Source organism: Chamaea fasciata, unplaced genomic scaffold (genome assembly GCF_029207755.1).
Source record: "Chamaea fasciata isolate MVZ Bird 193981 ecotype frontalis unplaced genomic scaffold, bChaFas1.0.hap1 SCAF_1, whole genome shotgun sequence".
NCBI classification, from domain to species: Eukaryota; Metazoa; Chordata; class Aves; order Passeriformes; family Sylviidae; genus Chamaea; species Chamaea fasciata.
The window spans coordinates 69,860,131-69,878,756 of record NW_027094086.1 but is presented as its reverse complement, the minus strand read 5'-3'; the positions used below and the strand labels follow the sequence as shown (position 1 = coordinate 69,878,756).

At 38.0% G+C, this 18,626-nt stretch overlaps 1 protein-coding gene across 2 annotated transcripts in view; it reads right to left on the bottom strand.

The window, feature by feature from the left end:
* Nucleotides 1-348: 348 nt before the first annotated feature.
* GRB10 (growth factor receptor bound protein 10) overlaps nucleotides 349-18,626 on the bottom strand; it is a 145,774-nt gene continuing 127,496 nt past the window's right edge. For both annotated transcript variants that reach the window (XM_066185598.1, XM_066185607.1), the window contains exons 8-17: nucleotides 16,642-16,716; nucleotides 13,351-13,488; nucleotides 12,696-12,806; nucleotides 11,340-11,438; nucleotides 9,852-9,929; nucleotides 9,074-9,190; nucleotides 8,136-8,202; nucleotides 7,071-7,158; nucleotides 4,291-4,384; nucleotides 349-3,474 (exon numbers count right to left, since the gene is read on the bottom strand). In XM_066185598.1, the coding sequence (XP_066041695.1) occupies nucleotides 3,328-3,474; nucleotides 4,291-4,384; nucleotides 7,071-7,158; nucleotides 8,136-8,202; nucleotides 9,074-9,190; nucleotides 9,852-9,929; nucleotides 11,340-11,438; nucleotides 12,696-12,806; nucleotides 13,351-13,488; nucleotides 16,642-16,716 (1,014 nt within the window). In that variant the 3' untranslated portion in view covers nucleotides 349-3,327. The remainder of the gene's footprint in view (nucleotides 3,475-4,290; nucleotides 4,385-7,070; nucleotides 7,159-8,135; nucleotides 8,203-9,073; nucleotides 9,191-9,851; nucleotides 9,930-11,339; nucleotides 11,439-12,695; nucleotides 12,807-13,350; nucleotides 13,489-16,641; nucleotides 16,717-18,626) is intronic.

Here is an 18,626-nt window from a genome sequence, read left to right as displayed (position 1 = left end):
TTTCCAATGAGTTAAAACTTCATGATCTGAAGGTTGGTCATAGTTGTTCTGATAAGATTCTTGCAGCCTTCCCAAATGAATATTGTAAATATCATAGCAGAATATCCCCAGTATTTTTTCTCAAAGAAAAGGTGTGAACAATTTCTTTTCTAAATAAAATGGAGTCTATCCTAATAGGACTATTAAAGACAGAACAGCCAGAATTGAGGTATTGTGGCGATTGTGTTTTCCTCTTCACACTTTTTAAAAGCTGTTTAACATGACCCACCCAATTAACCTGAATTAAGGCAAGAGATACACAGTGTACTGATATATCCAAAGGACGACATTCATTCCAATATAAAATGAATAGCATTGTATTAACGTTTATTTCTAATTACAAGAAACAGAATATCAGTCCCTTATTTGTACAAAAATACCTGAAAGATTACAATTAGGTTCACAAGCCAAAAAGCTATTTACAGTATGAAGCAAAGCATATTGAATAAAGGTTTTGTCTCTTAAGTTAATACCTTTTGCATTCCCTGAAACTTTAAACTTTATTCCATTTTACAGTCACTAAATCTTGCATTGTGACAATATAATTTACGATAAGCAAGTCTTGCCACTGGAAAGGTGCATTGATTGGTCAAACTGTCAGGTATTTAGTGCAGAAAAGATAAGACAAAACATCTAAACTGAGGCACGTGTTTCTTCAAGATTAATTAACAAATAAAAAGTTTTTTGTACTTTAACACCTATCGTAACATAACTTAACTAGTAACCTCATTACCAAAATGGTTTGGCATTTTCCTTCTCAACATATTCAAGATTGCTACATGAAGTATTTATTTAGAAAATAAAATCACAGGCAAAAAGATAAAAATTCAACAGGCTCCAAAACAACCCTGAGCATCCCCTTTACATTCATGTCATTTAAATACAAAAATAAGAGTCAAATGTCCTTCAGTCCTTGGTATTCTGAGCTGGCAGCCAGCTGAATCTGTTGGAAAACTAAGGTGGCATTGACTGTTTTCCAGCAGAAAGAAGACAAAGCAGTGATCTGCTTAAGTAAGATTGTTGCCACTTTGAAGGTGGTCACTTTCTCAAAACAGCTCACTTTAGCTGGGAAGAGTACAAAATACTAAGTCAACCATCTACATACAAAAATCATGGTTCATAGTCAAACTTTTATTCTCAATTTAAATAAGATGCAAAGTTTGTGGTTTTTTTTATAAATATGAAACACTGCAAATACTATCCGCCTACTGCGAAAAATGCATGGTTGTCACTAAGCTATGTAAACAGAAAAACTTAAAACTACAGCATAAATGGTCTTATTGAACTGGTAATGTAGTCAATACAAGTATCTTTTTTCTCCTAATAGGGGCCAAATAGAAGCATGCAAAGTGAAGTCAGACTTAAGTTAGCTTAATTTCAAGGTTTTAAAATACATTGTCTAGAAAGCAGGAACACTCATTTCACTATGTACAATTAAAAAAAGCAAAACAAAACAAAACAAAACAAAAAAGGCTTCTACTAAAAACAAAATCAAGTTTCTTCATTTTTAGTATCTAGACATTAAATGGAAAAAAAATACTAAATGTGTTCTGTAAACTAAAATACAGTGTTTCTATACCATTGACATAGTTTAAGCTGATATGGACGACTCAGGCAGGTTATGGTTTGTCTTAAGCTATTCTTAACACTACATGAAGACCTAAAAGTTTAGGATTGGTTTTCCTTCTTTACCCTTTCAGATGGCTAGGATTTCAAACCCAGTGGCAAATATTAAGGATTAACTAGCCTGTGTAAATAATTTACCATTTTACAAATGCTCCATTCTGCACTACACTCTGCAAGTTCCCAGTGTGGAACACTTCTCATTGTTGCTAATGGCACTGAGCACTGGGAAGTTACTTCAGTTCAGACAGTTGCTGAAGGAATGGTTGGTTGCAACTGCAGGATGAAGGTGGGACTTGTCTGACTTTTATACTAATTTATCATCAGAAGGAGTTATTGTGTAAACATTAAATAATTCATTTAAACATTAACAATAAAGTAGTTCTGATGACAAACCAGCACCAGAGCAAGATACATGCTTGTCTGCCACAGGTACTGGAGTGCAGTAGCACACATGACACAGGGAACACCAGTTACCTCAATGGATGATATTGCCAGCAGCTACTTCACAATCAAATCTATCTCTATTCCCAGCATGTTCCTTCTCACCATGTAAACTTTCATGGCCCTACAAAAAACAGAAGGGGTTCCATTCTTATGCCCTATCCCCAGGAGAGCGTTGTGTCACTGTAGCTTTACTATATTGAAAGAGCTCTTTGAAACAGTCTGAAAATTCAAGGAGCTATAAAGCTAAAAACACTGGTTTTAATTTTTTTATTTTGTCATACTAAGACTACCTGCAGAAGAATCTTCTCACAAAAAAAATGGTGGTTTCAAATACAAGTGTAGTCATTCAGTCCTACTCTATTTAGTAACAGTAAGTTTCCTCAGGAAAACAGTCAAAAGGCTGTAAAAAATGAACCACCACTCCAATAATAAAAATTTGTGCATAGAATCTAATACAGTCTCTGCATGACTGGATGCCACTAATATGCCATCAACATACTACAGCCATAATGCTACGAGTCAACAGTTTTAAGAGTATGTATATTGGTGGTATGTTCTTTTAGAATTGTGTCCTCATTGCTTCTTCAAAGACATCTGCAGATCATTGAACCTCAGGTCTCCAGAGAAGTACTGAGACATACGCACGCGCGCACACACACACACACACACACACTTCTTGATTTTCTTCTAGATCCTTTTAGGCTGAAGCATTCCATACGTTTTAGGGTGCAGATTAATACCCAACTCCTGCATGAATTTTAAAAGCCACATCAGCTCCTAATATAGGCTGCATACAATATCCGAAACAAAGTAGGAGTGCAAAAAAAGTGATCAATACAAAAAGTAAACACACTAGTCTTAATTGTCAAGATTATTCCAGGGCAAGAGTTCTTTTCAAAGATTTCTCTTCACACTTGTTCCTGTTAAGTGGCCCAGCCAAGATAGTTTCCAGTTTTGTTTCAAATTTACTCATTGTTTTACAGACCCTCCCCCCATTTTTGGGATGCTGGGACACTCAGCAGCAATCACTCTTAGGTGTTAGACAAACCAGCAATCTTGGTCTGTTGGCACCTGTCGAATCCATCCCTTTCAGAGTCCCAAGGTGCATAATATTTATTTTTTTAACCAACTTACAAATCTGCCAATTCCCCAGTGTCAACGTTCTCTTACAATTACTCTTCTATCAAATCCAGTCTTCAGTGAGAGTCAGATTTGAGGTCATAAGGCCACTCGGATGCAGTGGTGTTTGAGTTTGCAGGGCAAGACTCCTTTGTTTAGTTGATAGAATTCAACAAGCTGGATTAGATCACTGAATTTGGTGTTCCCATCATCCAGACTGAAAAATATCTGTCCATCATCTTCACACTAGGGAAACAAAACATCCTTTTCAAGTCAGGCTGCACATGAAGAGGTATACCCCCAGAAAAGCTTAGTGAGTACCACCAGTGTGTGACATAAATAAATGATGGGCACTCGGTTGGCACTTTGTTGTCCAAACAACCCAGTGCCTGCAGTTCTTTATGAAACCGTGCACAGCACTAGAAAAAAGCATACCTTAACCCAACTTATAACATTTTGCTTATGAAAGTGAAAACTTGTGGGCAGAGTAATTGAAAGTTGTACAGACAGCACTGGCATTCATTAGATAAAATAAAAATACCCCTAAAGGATTTGTTAGCTGTTTGTAAAATTGGCAGGCTAAACAACAGAAGAGAGCTTGGAACAATAAAAAGGTCTATATAACCTTAAACTTTTCATGCTTTTTTGGATCAAGATAAAAATCAAACTGTTTTCCAATATCTCAGTGCAACATTATTTGAAGTTCAACATTACTGCATGACCTCCAGAATAAAACTTTTTAAAGTTTCTCAAAGTTATTCTATGTTTGCTTAAGTGAGAAGGGAGACAACAGCCACTGTGGTTGCTGACAGTCACAGAGAACAAGTTCTGTGCATTACACAGACTTATGTAATGTAGTGACGTACGCTAGTTTTCTGCCAATGCTAATAATTTTAATCAGACATTTGACAATTCTAAAGAATACCCACTTATATACTTGCTTATGGAAACATCCTTGTTAGTTACATGAGTAATTAATAAGAGGTCTCCTCAGATGTTGGCAAAAGCTCCATGGTCTAAAATTTTGGGGTTTGTTATAAGTATCAAAAATAATCTACTTACCGGCAAGATTTGAAAATGCTTTATTTTTTGATGATGGCATAATGTAAGTACAAATGCCTTTGGATTGCTTTGGCTGTCCCGGAGAAGAAATAATCTAGGAGAGAACATTTTTAAGAACAAATTGAATACCGCCATCTGTTTGTTCTTAAATAATCAGAACTACTAAGTAATTTTGTGCCACTGCTGAACTCTTTAGTTGCATCAAGAGGTGATTCTGTAACTGGCAATTTGCTTTCAATTATTACACCATGGCTATGCAACATTAGTGGATGAAGAAACAGGAAGTGCAAGATACATGATGGTAGTTCTTCCCCTAAGAATGTACCTATGAGGCTTTTTTAAAGGTTCCCTCTAACTCAGCTTTCCATTAATGATATGTACTCTCATGAAGAAAATGTGATCATTTAATTCTAGAGAAAATCTGAATTTCTGTAGATGGGAAAGTAATATATGGGAAGCCGCCCCCATATATCTTGAATCAGTTCACAGAAAACCAGTGTCAGCAAAATTACACGTAGGGTAAATGGCTGCAATTGCACAGAAACAGCTCAATACTTTCTTAAAATTATTTACCAGTTAAGCTGCTTCCACATTATCAAGATGGGGAAAACACACACTGATTTTTCCACTAGAACAGTCAAAGTATTTTTCCCTTAGCACTGGTGGAAAAAAATATACATTAGGCATACAGCTACCAACATCATACACTGTGTAGCTGTCACTTTGAAGTTAACCCACAAAACTGAAGTCCTACCCCAAATGGCCTTTGTTTAACATCCATACTGGGAAGAGGAGGAAAAAAGCTAGATAAGAATTATGACCAAAGGAAGCAGATCCTCTCCATGCCACAGAAAATAATATACCTTCGGTGGAAAGCTTATAGCAGTAATCATTAGTGGATTTGTGAGATGGCTGAGCACAGGACTGGGGCAGGCCTCTTAATTGCGAACCACTAAGCCAGGAACACACTTTTCCAAAGTGCAGTTGCAAGAACTGCTTGTAGTTTTAAGAACCCAAAAAAATTTACTCCAGCCCCTCAGAACTGACTGAGAAATGTCATTACCACAAAAATGCACCATCATAACCACAGTCAGTTCAGTAATCAGGGACAGGCATGTCCTGCCACTCTCAGAAACCATGCATGGCATCTGAAGACCCCATTCTAGTCCTAGGAAGACCAGATGTGTGGAAAAGGGAAGAAAGCCTTTAATAAATTAGGATCCATGTGAGGGAGAAAGACCTTATCTGCCCTCTGGTTACTGCAGTTCATGCAGGTATCTCTCAATTATTTTTCATCTAGCTGTTTCAGATTATGCATGGTACTGTAAGCTGGTGACACAAGGCAAAGGTCTGCGCAACTGATGCTGCAACTGTTTACTCAACCTCTGGCAAGCAACCAGCTTCCACACAAGCAATGACTACACCAAGAGAGATGCATCCTCAGCAAGAACTTCCAGAGATATCCAAGACAGCAGCATCAGTTGCTTGTATACAGTATTGAGCATCTTCCATGAACCATCAGAAGACTGTTAACTTTCTACCTTCTTCTGTTCGAGAACACACAAAGCAGGAAAACATAGGCAAGAGTTTTCCACCCTGAAAATCATGATCCTTAGGTCTCAGAGCACATAGGTAACATGGTTCTTTTGTTACTGCTGGTGGACCTTACTATGGCCAAACTAACCAATTTTCATATTCCACAGTGAGTAAACTGATTATGCACAAATTTAACACAGCATCAAACACATGAACACATTTATGAAGACCTCAAGAAGGATGGGCCACCAGATTCCTAAGGCAACAAGACAAAATGAGCCCAGGATTATAATGTGAGAAAACCAGAAACTCAAAAAGTCAGCGGGGCTCCCCTGCTTTTCTGTTGGACCTGCTTAGCTAAAATCCCCTGTCTAGCCTTAGGGTAGACAAAACTCCCCAAAAATAAGTAAACACTGCTTGATGAATATATTAATATATATATATATATACACACACACACACACACTACCGATTTCTACTTCCCTAATGTATTTAAGTCTTCAGAAAGATTAGTGTTGCTTCTGAATCAGAAAATGATGAAGAAAGGTTTGAACTTCACTGCCTCCTGTGAAGCCAACATTGATGTTTCTACCTTAACCCTGAAAGCAATGAAGATAGTGAACCAAAGGCAACCATGCCTTTCCCATCCTACAAATCAACAATGCTCAATGCAGTTCAAGCAACTTCCCTTCAATAACCGTAATTCCATATAAATAAAGAAAACAGAGATGCTCAGAAGATACTTAAATCTCAACCACAGACTTTTTACAGAGTGCTGGAACAGGTACTTCTATTTCTTTGCTCTAGAACAGAAATAGTGAGCAAGCACCAATAGCTGCTCTGATTCATGCAGAAGAGCATGGATGGCCGATTATAAATTTGTTGGCAAATGGTTAGGTACAGCTTTGCCTGAAAAATATGTCCTCAATGCAGATTACAAGAATTGATTATTTTCAAATTCTGACATTGTCTAAAACTTGACTGCCTCTGTTGGAAAAAAAGAAAGACATTTAAGTATATTCCTAAGATTTTACTTTTCAAATGAAAAGCTAGGATCCACTCCTACAAGCACACACTGACTTTTTGGAATCCAGGCAGGTTATAACGGGACTACTCGACAATCAGGTTACTCAGAAGTGCTCATAAACCTTACAGAAGTGCTGTAAACCATTACAGCAGAAGTTGCGCTCTCATCTATAAAACTTACTGTCAGATCATAAATACTGAACAACAAGAATACCTACCCATCTACAAGCCCTTGTTGCTTAATAATCCTGTGAGATTCTTCTCTAGAGATTCTGCCATGAAACCAGTGCTGTGTCCTATGAATAACTGGAGGAGAGAGGAAAAAGAGGGAGGGGATGGTTAAAAACAATTACACACAAAACCATTTTTTCCACATACTAATTATTTAAACATTTTAAAAGTGGGTATAGTTCTCTTACAGAATATAAAGTGTCTTCCATCAACCTATATAAAAAAGAATCAATATCAAAAAATGCATCTACTTAATATATCAAGTAGAGAGGCATTATCTCCATCTATTTTCCGATTTTCAGATATACAATTAGGTAAACAAGAGAAGTCTCTTATAATACTGCTTTCTCATAGCTTCTTGAACATATTGGGACTAACAATCTTTAGAACTCAATGTATAAGCTAATGAGTTAGAAACAAGTCCCTCTAAATGTCAAATAAAGAAATGCACTTCAGATGATGCTTGCAAGAGTCAAGTTAGCCCCCAATATTTTTCATCTTTGTTGTTTTGTCTTTCAAATGGTATTTTAAAATTCCATTAACAGAATAGCAAGAGAAAATAGCTGTGTTTCCTGCAAGAAGTCTAGGATAATAATATGAAGTTTCCTGTTGTTTTAATAAATTTACAGTCTCAGAGAAATGAGGACTTGCATATTTCACATTTTTCAGTTATTATGGAAAAAATTCCGTTTTGAAAATGCTCATTCCTAGTCTTTAAAGATTAAGAGATCACTCATTGACTTTCCTTGTCCAAAACAGCAAATTAACTGCTGGATTCTTTTAAATGGAAACACTTATAGAGTGTCTATTTTTACAAAATACGAGTTTCAAAAGACTAGTCCTAAAGAAAAGCTTGAGTGGGCCATCAAAGGAAAACAAGTTTCTTCTATGGTGTCCATATGGGTAGGCATGTTAATGAAGCTACTGATAAGGATTGTACTTGACACCAAGGCATTCGTAGTAAATGGCTGCACTCTGTGTCTGTATGAAATGTACCTTTTCTTTACCCACAGAGGCCTCTGATACTATGGTGACAAACCATCAGAATTTACCTGTACTCAGTGTGGAAGGATGGAGTGGACTTTGGCTACCCAAGATGTTCATTCTTGTGCTACGTTTCTATAGAGAAAATGAATTACCGTTAAATCCACACTAACGCCTCAGGAGAAGAGAATTAGTGCACATGCAATATAGATTTAATTTACAGGAAACTGGGGGCTGGGCAGATTTAATGCAAGGATGAGAAAAAGAAATGCAACTTTGAAGGGGGCTAATCTACAAGCAGCAGCTCATTTCAGCTGGCTTAAAACACAAGCCAGATGTTAATGATGAAAACTCAGTATCTTAAAAAAAAAAAAAAAGGAAAAAAAAAGAAAAAAAGAAAAGACTGATTGATATGTTTCTGCTCAGGCAAAACACCAGGCACTCAGTAAATCAAGCAGTATTTCCCTCCCGTACATTAAGCACCAGCTAATGCTTCAGTAATGACTCCTTTTCCCTAAAAGACGCGCATGTGGGAAAACTTGTACTGCAGCTGTCTGTCCACAAGACACTATAAACAAGTTACATCAGTTTTCATTCCAAGAGGTCCTGCCTCTTGTATATTCTGCAATTAAACTTACTGGGAGCAAGCCATTAGTCAGAGCCCCAGCCTCTTCCATGTGGGGAAGCATTTAATTTGACATACTCCTCCTCAGAGACTGGTTTTGCAAACTGGCAGTAAAGTTCTGGTGGGTCTGCTTTCCCCCTCAACTTTCCTCTGGACACTAGGGGGACAGAGAAGCAGTGGTAGAAGGTTGTTGTGAATGTGACAGTTTCGCTAAAGATGGATATTGACTTTCAGATCTGCATGCTTGCAGTGTGATTGCTTCAGGTCGGAGCTAAGCTATACTGTGACCAGCACTGCACTAACATCATAGCACACTCTGTGTTTTGGCTCTCAACAGACACTTACTGATTGCAAAAATAGAAAAGAAGAGAAGATAGCTACCCTCCAAGCATGTCCTTCTTCCAAGGCAGCACTCTGTGCTTCAGCAGGATTTTCAATAACTCTTCCTATTTGCCCCGAAAAATCCATTGCTACTAGTGAGTTTTCAGATACACTTCTCTGAAAAGGAATTTTCACTTGTTTCAAAAAACAGGGAAAGGAAAAACCAGCTTGAGAGTTTCATTTCAAACTGTTTTGGTTTCAGAAGACTGTCTAAAGTCCTCCTTCAACAGCACAGAAAACAATCTTATTTTTCCCCCTTTCAAAAGATTCACAGACACAAAAATAGATGGTTTTTCTTTTTTGATTGTAGGGGAGGGAGACAATTCAAAGGCTCAGAATAAAATCTGTTTGCTCAAGTTGCCCACTTGCTCTATTACTATTTTCCAGTCATTTTCAGGGCCAGTTGGGATCCAAATATAGGCTCTTCCCTTTTAGGTAGTTAACAGTCAGCTCTTGGCCCATCATATTTTAGGAAATCTACGTGTTAGTTTTGCCAGACCTAAGCTGGCTTTTGCAGAGACAGCCAGATGTCTCTGTGCCATACATCTCAAAGAGCGTGACGTAGCCAAGATTCTTCAATCATGTGGATCATGTAAGCCTAAGATAATGGAGAGCCAACCACGGAAACTGTACTCATGCAAAACATGAACTTTATATTGATTTGCTACACAATGCTGAATTTACATTTCTTAGGGTAAAATTTTCCACTTTTAAAATGCAAACGGCAAATGCATCTTTTCCAACAACATACATCAGTGAGGTAAAGTTCATCACTTACTACTGGAGTGGAAAAGTGTGGAAGCATGGCTTTTCGCTGCTGGGGAATTCTGTAATTCTGATACAGTAGCATTCCATACTGCCAACAGAAACACAAGGACATTATTATTCAAATATATGCCCTAGGAAACAAACTGTAGTGATTTCATAATACCACTTACACTGGAGCAAGGTGCCATCAAGTTTATTATTTTCCTGATCAGAAGCTCTCCCAAAGCCATTTGCATTGAGTAATAGTGACTGGCAGGTGGCAATCAAAGAGTAAATATGTACCAAAAAGTTTTATTTAAGAATATACAAGCTTGAATGATATACACAGGTTCTTTTTGCCACTCTCAGCTACCAACATGATTTGCTTGTAGAACACAAGCTTTCAGTCAAGATCAGAACAGACATATTAATTCCCTTCTTTTTACCCTCTAGAACTTAAAAGTATTCTGCACAAGACATTCAAACTCAGTTTTCATAATGATAAAAAATAAGAACCTTTCTAATTCACTAGCTCTTTCGATAAATTTCATATCACTTGGTTCTTTTCTCATCCTTAAAATAATAAGGTGATTGATTTCCAGTCATGCCCTTGGTTAAACATGATGAATTTTTAGCAACACTAGTAGCCAGGATGGTAGATAAACACCTACTCAGTGCCTTCCCTAGAGGCACAGCGTTGAAGTAGAGCAAAATTGCTTACTGAATGTTCTAACTGAAACAGTTTATACCACTTCCAAACAGGGGAATATAGGACTAGGGAAAGTTAAATGAGATGGTGAATAAAAAGGAGGGTTATGGACCCAGCCTTGGGGCAAAGCCTTAATTTTCACTGACTGTACACTTTTAATCATCTTTTGGGTGTCTTAAAAACAAAGTCATTTTTTTCTCTGTACATAGGACGTAGTAAGGTAGAGAGGAAAACACAGCAGTTTTCAAAGAAGCACATTCAGAAAAAGACTTAGAACCAAAGCAGAATTTATGCACATTTTCCTATGAAGATCAGTAAGTTCTCTCCTTCAAAGGCCACAATTTGGTCAGCTTTCTCCTCAGTTCCCTCCATCCTGATTTTGTTTCAAAAAGCAGTGAAGCCTCCTATGATATTGTCAAGAAATTTCATTGTCTGTTCTCAGATATGAGTAACTTTTACCCAAATATAGGGTTACTTATTTCTGTTTCTTCTAAGAGAACCTTTATGGAAACATATGCTTTAGTGCTATGATAACTTGAAAATACCTTGTTAAGCAGGTTTTTTAATTCATTCACCTATCTCAAATTTGGATCCAAAACTAAAACTATACTTGATTAATTTGTGGAAGGAATATATCTCAGTCCATGCTTAAACTCTTAGGTGGGACAGGTCTGCTTGGCATTTTGCTCTTACCCATACTGTTTTGGAGCAGATGATATTTAAGAACATGTAGGTAATTTCTCATTAACAAAATAATAAATGCCACTTAACTCTAGGTGTAGCTTTGCAAAAGTAGAAGAGATTAGGTACCTTGAGGAGTCGAAAGGCAGTCATCCAGCACGTCCTGCTTTGCTCGTCTTCAGCACACAACAACCGCAGTTCCTTGGTTTCATTTCTCACTCTGTTTGGCTTTAAAGTATTAGAGGGAAGTCAGACACAATCATTAGAAAACCAACAACACTGTAAGCTTAGAATCACTGTAAGCAGGGTAAAGGCAAGGTAAAGTATTAGTCTAAAGAAGTAGCCAGAAAAAGCTCCCACCACACTGAATTTAAAGCTCAGGAAAGGCTGACCATGCTTTGAAGGAAATCACTTTCTCAGCTGTGACCAACAAGATCAAATGTTGATGCCTCCTGACTTTCTGAACCTGAGGTCACTGATCCTTGTAGGTCCCCTCCAACTCAGGGGCTTCTATGGTTTGAAATAACCTGCAGTCCTAGCAGTTTATAGGAACAAGGTACTCAGGCCATACTAGAACTGGGCACGGTTTGAGTAGTTGGAGGGGTCTTTTTGTTGTTGTTGTTTGGTTATTTAAATTATTATTATTATTATTGTTTTGGTTTCTTTGTTTGTTTGGGGTTTGGGCTGTTTTTTGGTTTTTTATTTGTTCTGTTTTCAAATCTCTGAGAAGTTTTATAAACCCCCATTTTGAAATGAAGGATGAAAGTTCCCATAATTTAGGGTAACTGGAAGTTTGCTTCCATCAGTTCAGGATCTGTCCAGCAGACAGTTTCTATGAGGCAAACCCTTGTTGTCTAGCTCTGGAACAGCTGCTAGGAAGGAGACTACTTCATTAATGTCATAAAACCATCTCCCACAGCCTTATCTTCTTCTCAGAAAATTACAATTTTCAAACCTTTGAAATACTTTCCAAATGAATCTTTCAGCACAACAGTTTTAAAAATCTTCAAGGCAACTGGTTATTCTAGCATTCATTTTTCCAAGACAGTCTTCCTCTTTAAAGGCAAACCTCTGGCCCACAATAAAATTGCACCCCATCAGAGCTTAATCCTTTGCTGCTATATAGCTTTGGTGCTTGCTGTCCAGAGCAACTTTTCTGTTTGATTAGAGAACTTGGAAAAAGCTTTCATCTGTGAGGTGAACCAAGGCCACCTCACAAGCACACCATGCTTCAGCACTGAGCTGCTCTTGCACAAAAATTTCCCAAACCAAAGGAGCACCAGATAAAGTGTTAAAAGTGTCACATAAAATGATGACAAGATTCACAGGACATGCCTGCCAAATGAAAGATGTTAAAGATCAAGTCCTTGTCACAGAAAAGGCTTGCAGAGTTTTACATACAAATCCCATTCAGCTGGGGGTTGGGGTGACTCTGAGCTACCAACACTGTCTGGAACTTTGGAAGAGCTCAGTGAGGAGATTTACCTTTATACAAAATCCATACTCTGCAGGGGCATTGTACAACTTCTTGCCTGCTATCAACGAGAAGATATTGCTGTCTTCTAGGTCAGCCAACAATTGTAAATGTCTTGGCTCCTGGGGAAATAACATGGTTTAGCACAGGTAAGTGAAAGGTTTTGGAAGATGCTGTGCAAGCTCTGCAGTCTCTCAAGCCCAGCCTCCAACAGAGGGCAGTGCATGAACGCTGCTCCTCTCTCAGGCAGCCTCAAGTGGCCATGGCACACACCCCTTACAGATCAGCCTACCAGCAGAAAGTGCTTGGTACAGGAAGCTCACAAAATACTGATGCAAATCTATCACATTTAAAATGGCCTGGCCTATTACATTAGTCCGGAGAAATCTGAAGGTTAGCAAAACTTTAGTGGCCACATTGATGTTGTCTGGCTGGTTTGTTTTTATTTTACAATGAAACTGTATGGCTGTGTTCATGCATTGAGAGCCCAGGGCTTGACTGTCATTTGATCATGCCTTACTTATCTTTTTCTATGGAACAAAAAAAGGGGAACACTGTGTGGAGATTAAAAAAAAAAAACAAAAAACCAAACAGCAAAAATACCCACTGTAAAAGCAGAAAATACTTTCACATGCTAGTACTGTGCAACTTCTTTTTTAATCTTACCTTTGAAGTTCCTTTTGTAGAACAATAAAGTCCTGATCTCCTCAAACACATAAACAGTTTCTTCCATGATTTCCTACCCAGCTCTTTCACGTGCAAGAAACCTTGAATTTCAGGGCAGCTACTGGAGTTTAAAAAGTTCTGTTGGAGAGGAAAATGTAGATGAAAATTGTATCCTATGGATGAATTATAAAATTGTCACTGTATTTGCAGAATGGAGAAGAAAATGGCAAATCATTTTGCTGACTTGAGGTGCAGTTTCTAGGCTTCAACTGACCTAGATGTTTAATCTGATTTATAACCAAAACATATATTCCTTCTCTTCCATTGCATCTACCTGGCCATCTCCTCCTGCAACTGACACCCTCCTATTCTCTGCATCAAGACTTAAATCTCAAAAAAGCTATTGCTTCTCTGTATGCCCATTTGTCTTGCACCTGGCCTAAAGGGAGAGAAAGTAAGCTTAATAATTCTTAAAACAACACCCTGTCACAGCAATTTTGGCAAATTGTCTAACTTGGAAGCACTGCCAAAATCTCCATCTTTATCCTAAAGTTTTTGAGAGGGAAGAGCCTGTTTCAGGATTTCAAGTTGTCCCAAGACAAGAGGCATAACAGACAACAGCGTATTTAACTGAAAATGAAATGTAGAGCAGTCAAGTAAGTGCCAGCAATTATACCAGACTTCAGGACTGAGAAGCATTTAAGTTCTTGACATAAGCAGAGGGACCACATACAAAATAATTTGATTTGTGATTTATCACAGGAAGGAAGAATTAATTATGGAACTGATGGATTGCTCCCTTATTACAACAGGCCAGGTTTTTAAATGACAGAAGGCTTGATCATTAAGTTAAATGCCAAATTAATAAATTCAACAAGTATGAAGAAAAATGCATAAACCTGGTTGGCCTAGAGGTCTCTGCAATTCTTTAAAGTTGTGTTTTGGTGTGAACAATGTCCAGAGGAAACAAAACCAAAACACAGCGCCCTGTGTCAGAATTCTTACTTGCATTAAACCCTCTATTTTATTTTCCAGTCCTCCTCCTCATGTCATCTAACAGAATGGGAAAGAATAATCAATTTTCTTGCTATGTGTACTAGGAATCCACTTCTCAGCTGTGAAAGGGTAAGACCAAAAGGAGAATAGATTCTTTTTGTCCTGTCAGTCAAAATAAACGTAAACTAAGATGGTAAGCTTTTTTGCATGTGTGAGCCAGGTTGAGACTAGGGAAAACAGATCTCACTGGTTTTAATGCTACTGTCATAACTAAAAATACTAGCTCTTAATGCAGTATATAATATCATGAGATGATATTTAATATTCTTCCCTGTTAATATGTGTAATTAAAACCAGCGAAATTGCTCAGTTTTTAAGGTGGCATCAGATGCAACATGCTTAATGACTGCTAGGCTGCAGGAGGTTTACCTTCAATAAATTACAGTTGCCATAGAAATTCTGAAAAATAGTTGTGTGGTTTTTAAATGAAAAGAAGTACTTAATATAAAAATTTTAATGAAATTTTTTGTATGAAAAAATGAAAGTGAAAAAAAGGAACTTTTTAATGTAAGTTTTTGTATGGGTAAATAATGAACTAGAGGGAATCTGCTCTCCATCTTTCCCCCACACTCTTATGTTGTTAACCCCCATGACTTATGCTTCTCCAGGACTGTACCTTTCTGAGCCTCCCCAGAAGCAAACTCATACCTCAAGAGGCTGTACAGTTTTCCTTTTGCTACCACTTGAGTTACCCTCAAAACTTTTCTATCTTCAAGAACATCTCGCTCTTTTGGGGAGTCCTGCTGCTTGTATTAACAAGCAAATTCAATTCTTCACTTAAACTACGGTAAGAAGGGTCCAAGGTGTGAAGACCTCTTCCTACCAGTCTGTGGAAATGCCACTCTGTGACAGTTTTGGTTCCTGATCACAACCTCATTGCACATGACTTTCATTTATAATTCCAGAAATTGGCTTGGTTTTTTTTTGTTTGCTTTTTCCCAGATGTAAGTGGATACTAATGTTTTGAATCCTTCTCAAGTGAATGTGGAACCAGAATTTAATGGACTTTGGTATGGTTATGGGACAAAATGAGTGCTCTGGATCAAAAGTCAGTGGAAACTTGTCTTTAAACAGAGTCAGAGCATATTTGCAAACATACAAAGTGACAGAAATCAAGCTAAAATCAGTTATTTCTATGTTTATATTCTTCATATATTTGTGCTACATAATTTGCCTGTTATTCATGATACTGTCTTCCAGGCATCATGGTCATTTGTTCTTAGTACAGTACTTCTTTAATAAACTCTGTTTTAATTTGGCTCCGGAGTTAAATGTCCACAGGTTGCAAAAATAAGTGAAGTGAGAAGGATTTAGACTATGGGCTTAGATAGGAGTGCTAAAATGGAGAGATTTAAGTGAATCAGTTACTGGTCAGAGAGGCAGCCCTCCAACACCATTCTTGAAGGGCAACCAACTATGCCACCTCCACGGTTTCTTTTTAAGCAAGCAAGAAACTGTAGAGTGACACCAAAACTTCAGCAGAAATGCGGCACACGTGCCACCACCACACAGACTGCACAACTCCACCAACACATAGGCATAAGGAACACACCCCAGCAATTTAACCTGGAGAGCTTTAAATGGGATTACTTTGCAAATACTGCGTACAAATTTCTACTTGCATTTACTTCTTAGGGCATTATTTTTCTATACAAAAGAGCAGCTAGTTGGCTGAACCATGGGGAAGTTGGTCCTTATTGTCAATTCTTGCCAGGCACAAACATGGGACACAGAAAGCAAAAGCAAAACGTCTCATCATCTCAAACTCATCTTCTAATATCCACTTGCATTTTTACACTTTCTCCTGTGCTATGATGTGGAGTAAAGAAGAGTACTTCTGTTCTGCCTTTTATAAAAGATATGTTTGTTTTTCTAGAAAAACATCTGCCAAGACTGTTTGCAAGTAACATCAGGTGGCTAAACCAAATACCCACAGAGTAAGTTGAGTATTAATGGAACAAATATGTATGACCATAGCTATGAATACTTTGTGTTTACAATTTACACCTCAATGCCACTGGGTAAGATCTTTGTCAGGTATTTTCAACTATAGCCCCATATGCTAATTCACTATACTGGTCTTTCTCTGACTGACTACTTTCCAGACTTCTGAATTCCCTCCCTCCCTCCCTCCCTCCCTCCCTCCCTCCCTCCCTCCCTCCCTCCCTCCCTTCCTCTGAACTCCTCCCCCTCCAATTCTAAAATTTCTTTGTCCATACAGATAATTTACAGTACCTGCAAAAGTTGTGACTGTGGGATACTGCCATTTGTTTGCTGGCACCAGGCAACCATTTGCTCTGGAAAGAAATTCTAGACACAAAAAGAAGACAATTGGAAGTCACATTATATTTGAACACTTACAGAGAACTAGTGACATTTTCTTCAGGTCATTAATTTTTTGCAACTATCATTATTAAATCAATTTGGAGATCCCCTGACACAGAAAGTAATACTAGGGCTTTTCAAGTGCAGTTCTTCCCTTCCTTCTGCTCACCAGATGCCCATGCAGACAGACTGTGGGTTTTTTAAATATCTGATGTGCAGCATTTCATAAGTGCATTTTTCCTCTCACTTCCTCTTCTACTGAGGACTTTTGGGGATCTCTAACAGCCTTTGCTTCTTGGGAAGGATGAATGATCCTGCAAGCTGAGTATGCAGTGACTCCTTGCTTATTGTACCAATGACTTGACTTCAGATTTATCCCTCCAGTTCCCCTTTCATCTGCTATGTTGTAAAATTCCTGTGTAATTTGGTATGCTGAATTACTATACACAGAAATGACATGAAATCATTCTTGAAGTTTTTAAACATTATTTGAAGCATGGAGACATACAGAAATGCCTGAAATAAAACAATGACTGATTATAACAAGATGAATCACAACAAAAACATTTCCAGTTTAGAACATTTGTCACTCTTCAGGCAATATAAATTTCAGTCTTTAGGGCATGAAGAGTAGGGCTGAAGAGGAGTCACCCTTCTGCCAGGTAAGTTGCACAATGAGTTATGAAAGCTAACATTTACCAGCCTCTCTTGAGTAGAAACAGTGCCATATGGCAACAGCTAATGCAACGGATAGGGAGCCTTTGCATTCTTACACCACGAGAATGATTTATTCTGTGATTGCAGGAGCCTGGGACTGAATGCCAAGCATTCTGGGTTTTACTCCCATGCTCTGTTATTAATTATAACATACCACTTGAAACTAATGCACTCGCTCCTGTGATACCAAAACTTCTGTACAATGCTCAGATGTTCTTAGGTTATCAGATGGTGAGCCAAGAGAAGTGGAAGACTAGGAATACTCCATGTACAGAAATGTTTCGCAGAGTAAGTCAAGGCACAGACTCTGAAACAAGCACCAGCAGATGACAAATGTACATGCAAGCACACGTGCGAGGCTGCAGCAACTGTGCACTTGCATCTACGAGCAAAGGAAGGAATTTATCACCCGCAGTTACTTCAGCAATGAGTTTGAATGTGACCTCGTGTGTCTTTTATTCTTCTCGCACCACAGATGCCTGACTGACCCAAGATCTGTTCTTACCTAACCACCTCTGGATTACCCTTCCTCAGCTATCTCGATGGGTCGCACCAGCTGACATTGGTTCATGCCAACAGTCTGGTCCAATATAATTGTTTAGATAAAACGTGAAAAAGTCATCCTCAGATAAGCAGTTACACAGTAACCAGCTTGAAATCACAACTTTCAAAGGATCTTAGAAATGCAGGAATAGGTACAGCAATGGCATACAGTACTTTTCAGGCATGGGTGTACCGAGGACATAGAGAGGGCAAGCTACTGTGATCAGTAAAGAAGGCAGAGCACACTAGTAAAAAGCACAGCCATAAGTGAAACAACCCTCAATATATGTAACAATAAACTGGAAATTCCTTGTATGGAATAAGTGCTTTAGGGGTTACCCACATAGATTTGGTGTTTTATTAATTATTACAGTCAGAAATTAAAAGGTTTGTATACTGCTTGTTATGTGATGAATATGCTTTGAATCAAGTAACTTTGACGATAACGAGTATATTGCACTTCTGATTGTTTTTCTTAAACCAATGAAGATTTCCCTGTCTTGGTCACTCTCCAACGTAACTACACACATTTTGAAACAAATATATTTGGTAACTTGAAAAAACTTGAGGTTTTTAGGCTGGAAGGAAAATACAAGGAATTGAAATATTGGTTAAAATTTCTCTGGAAAGAATTC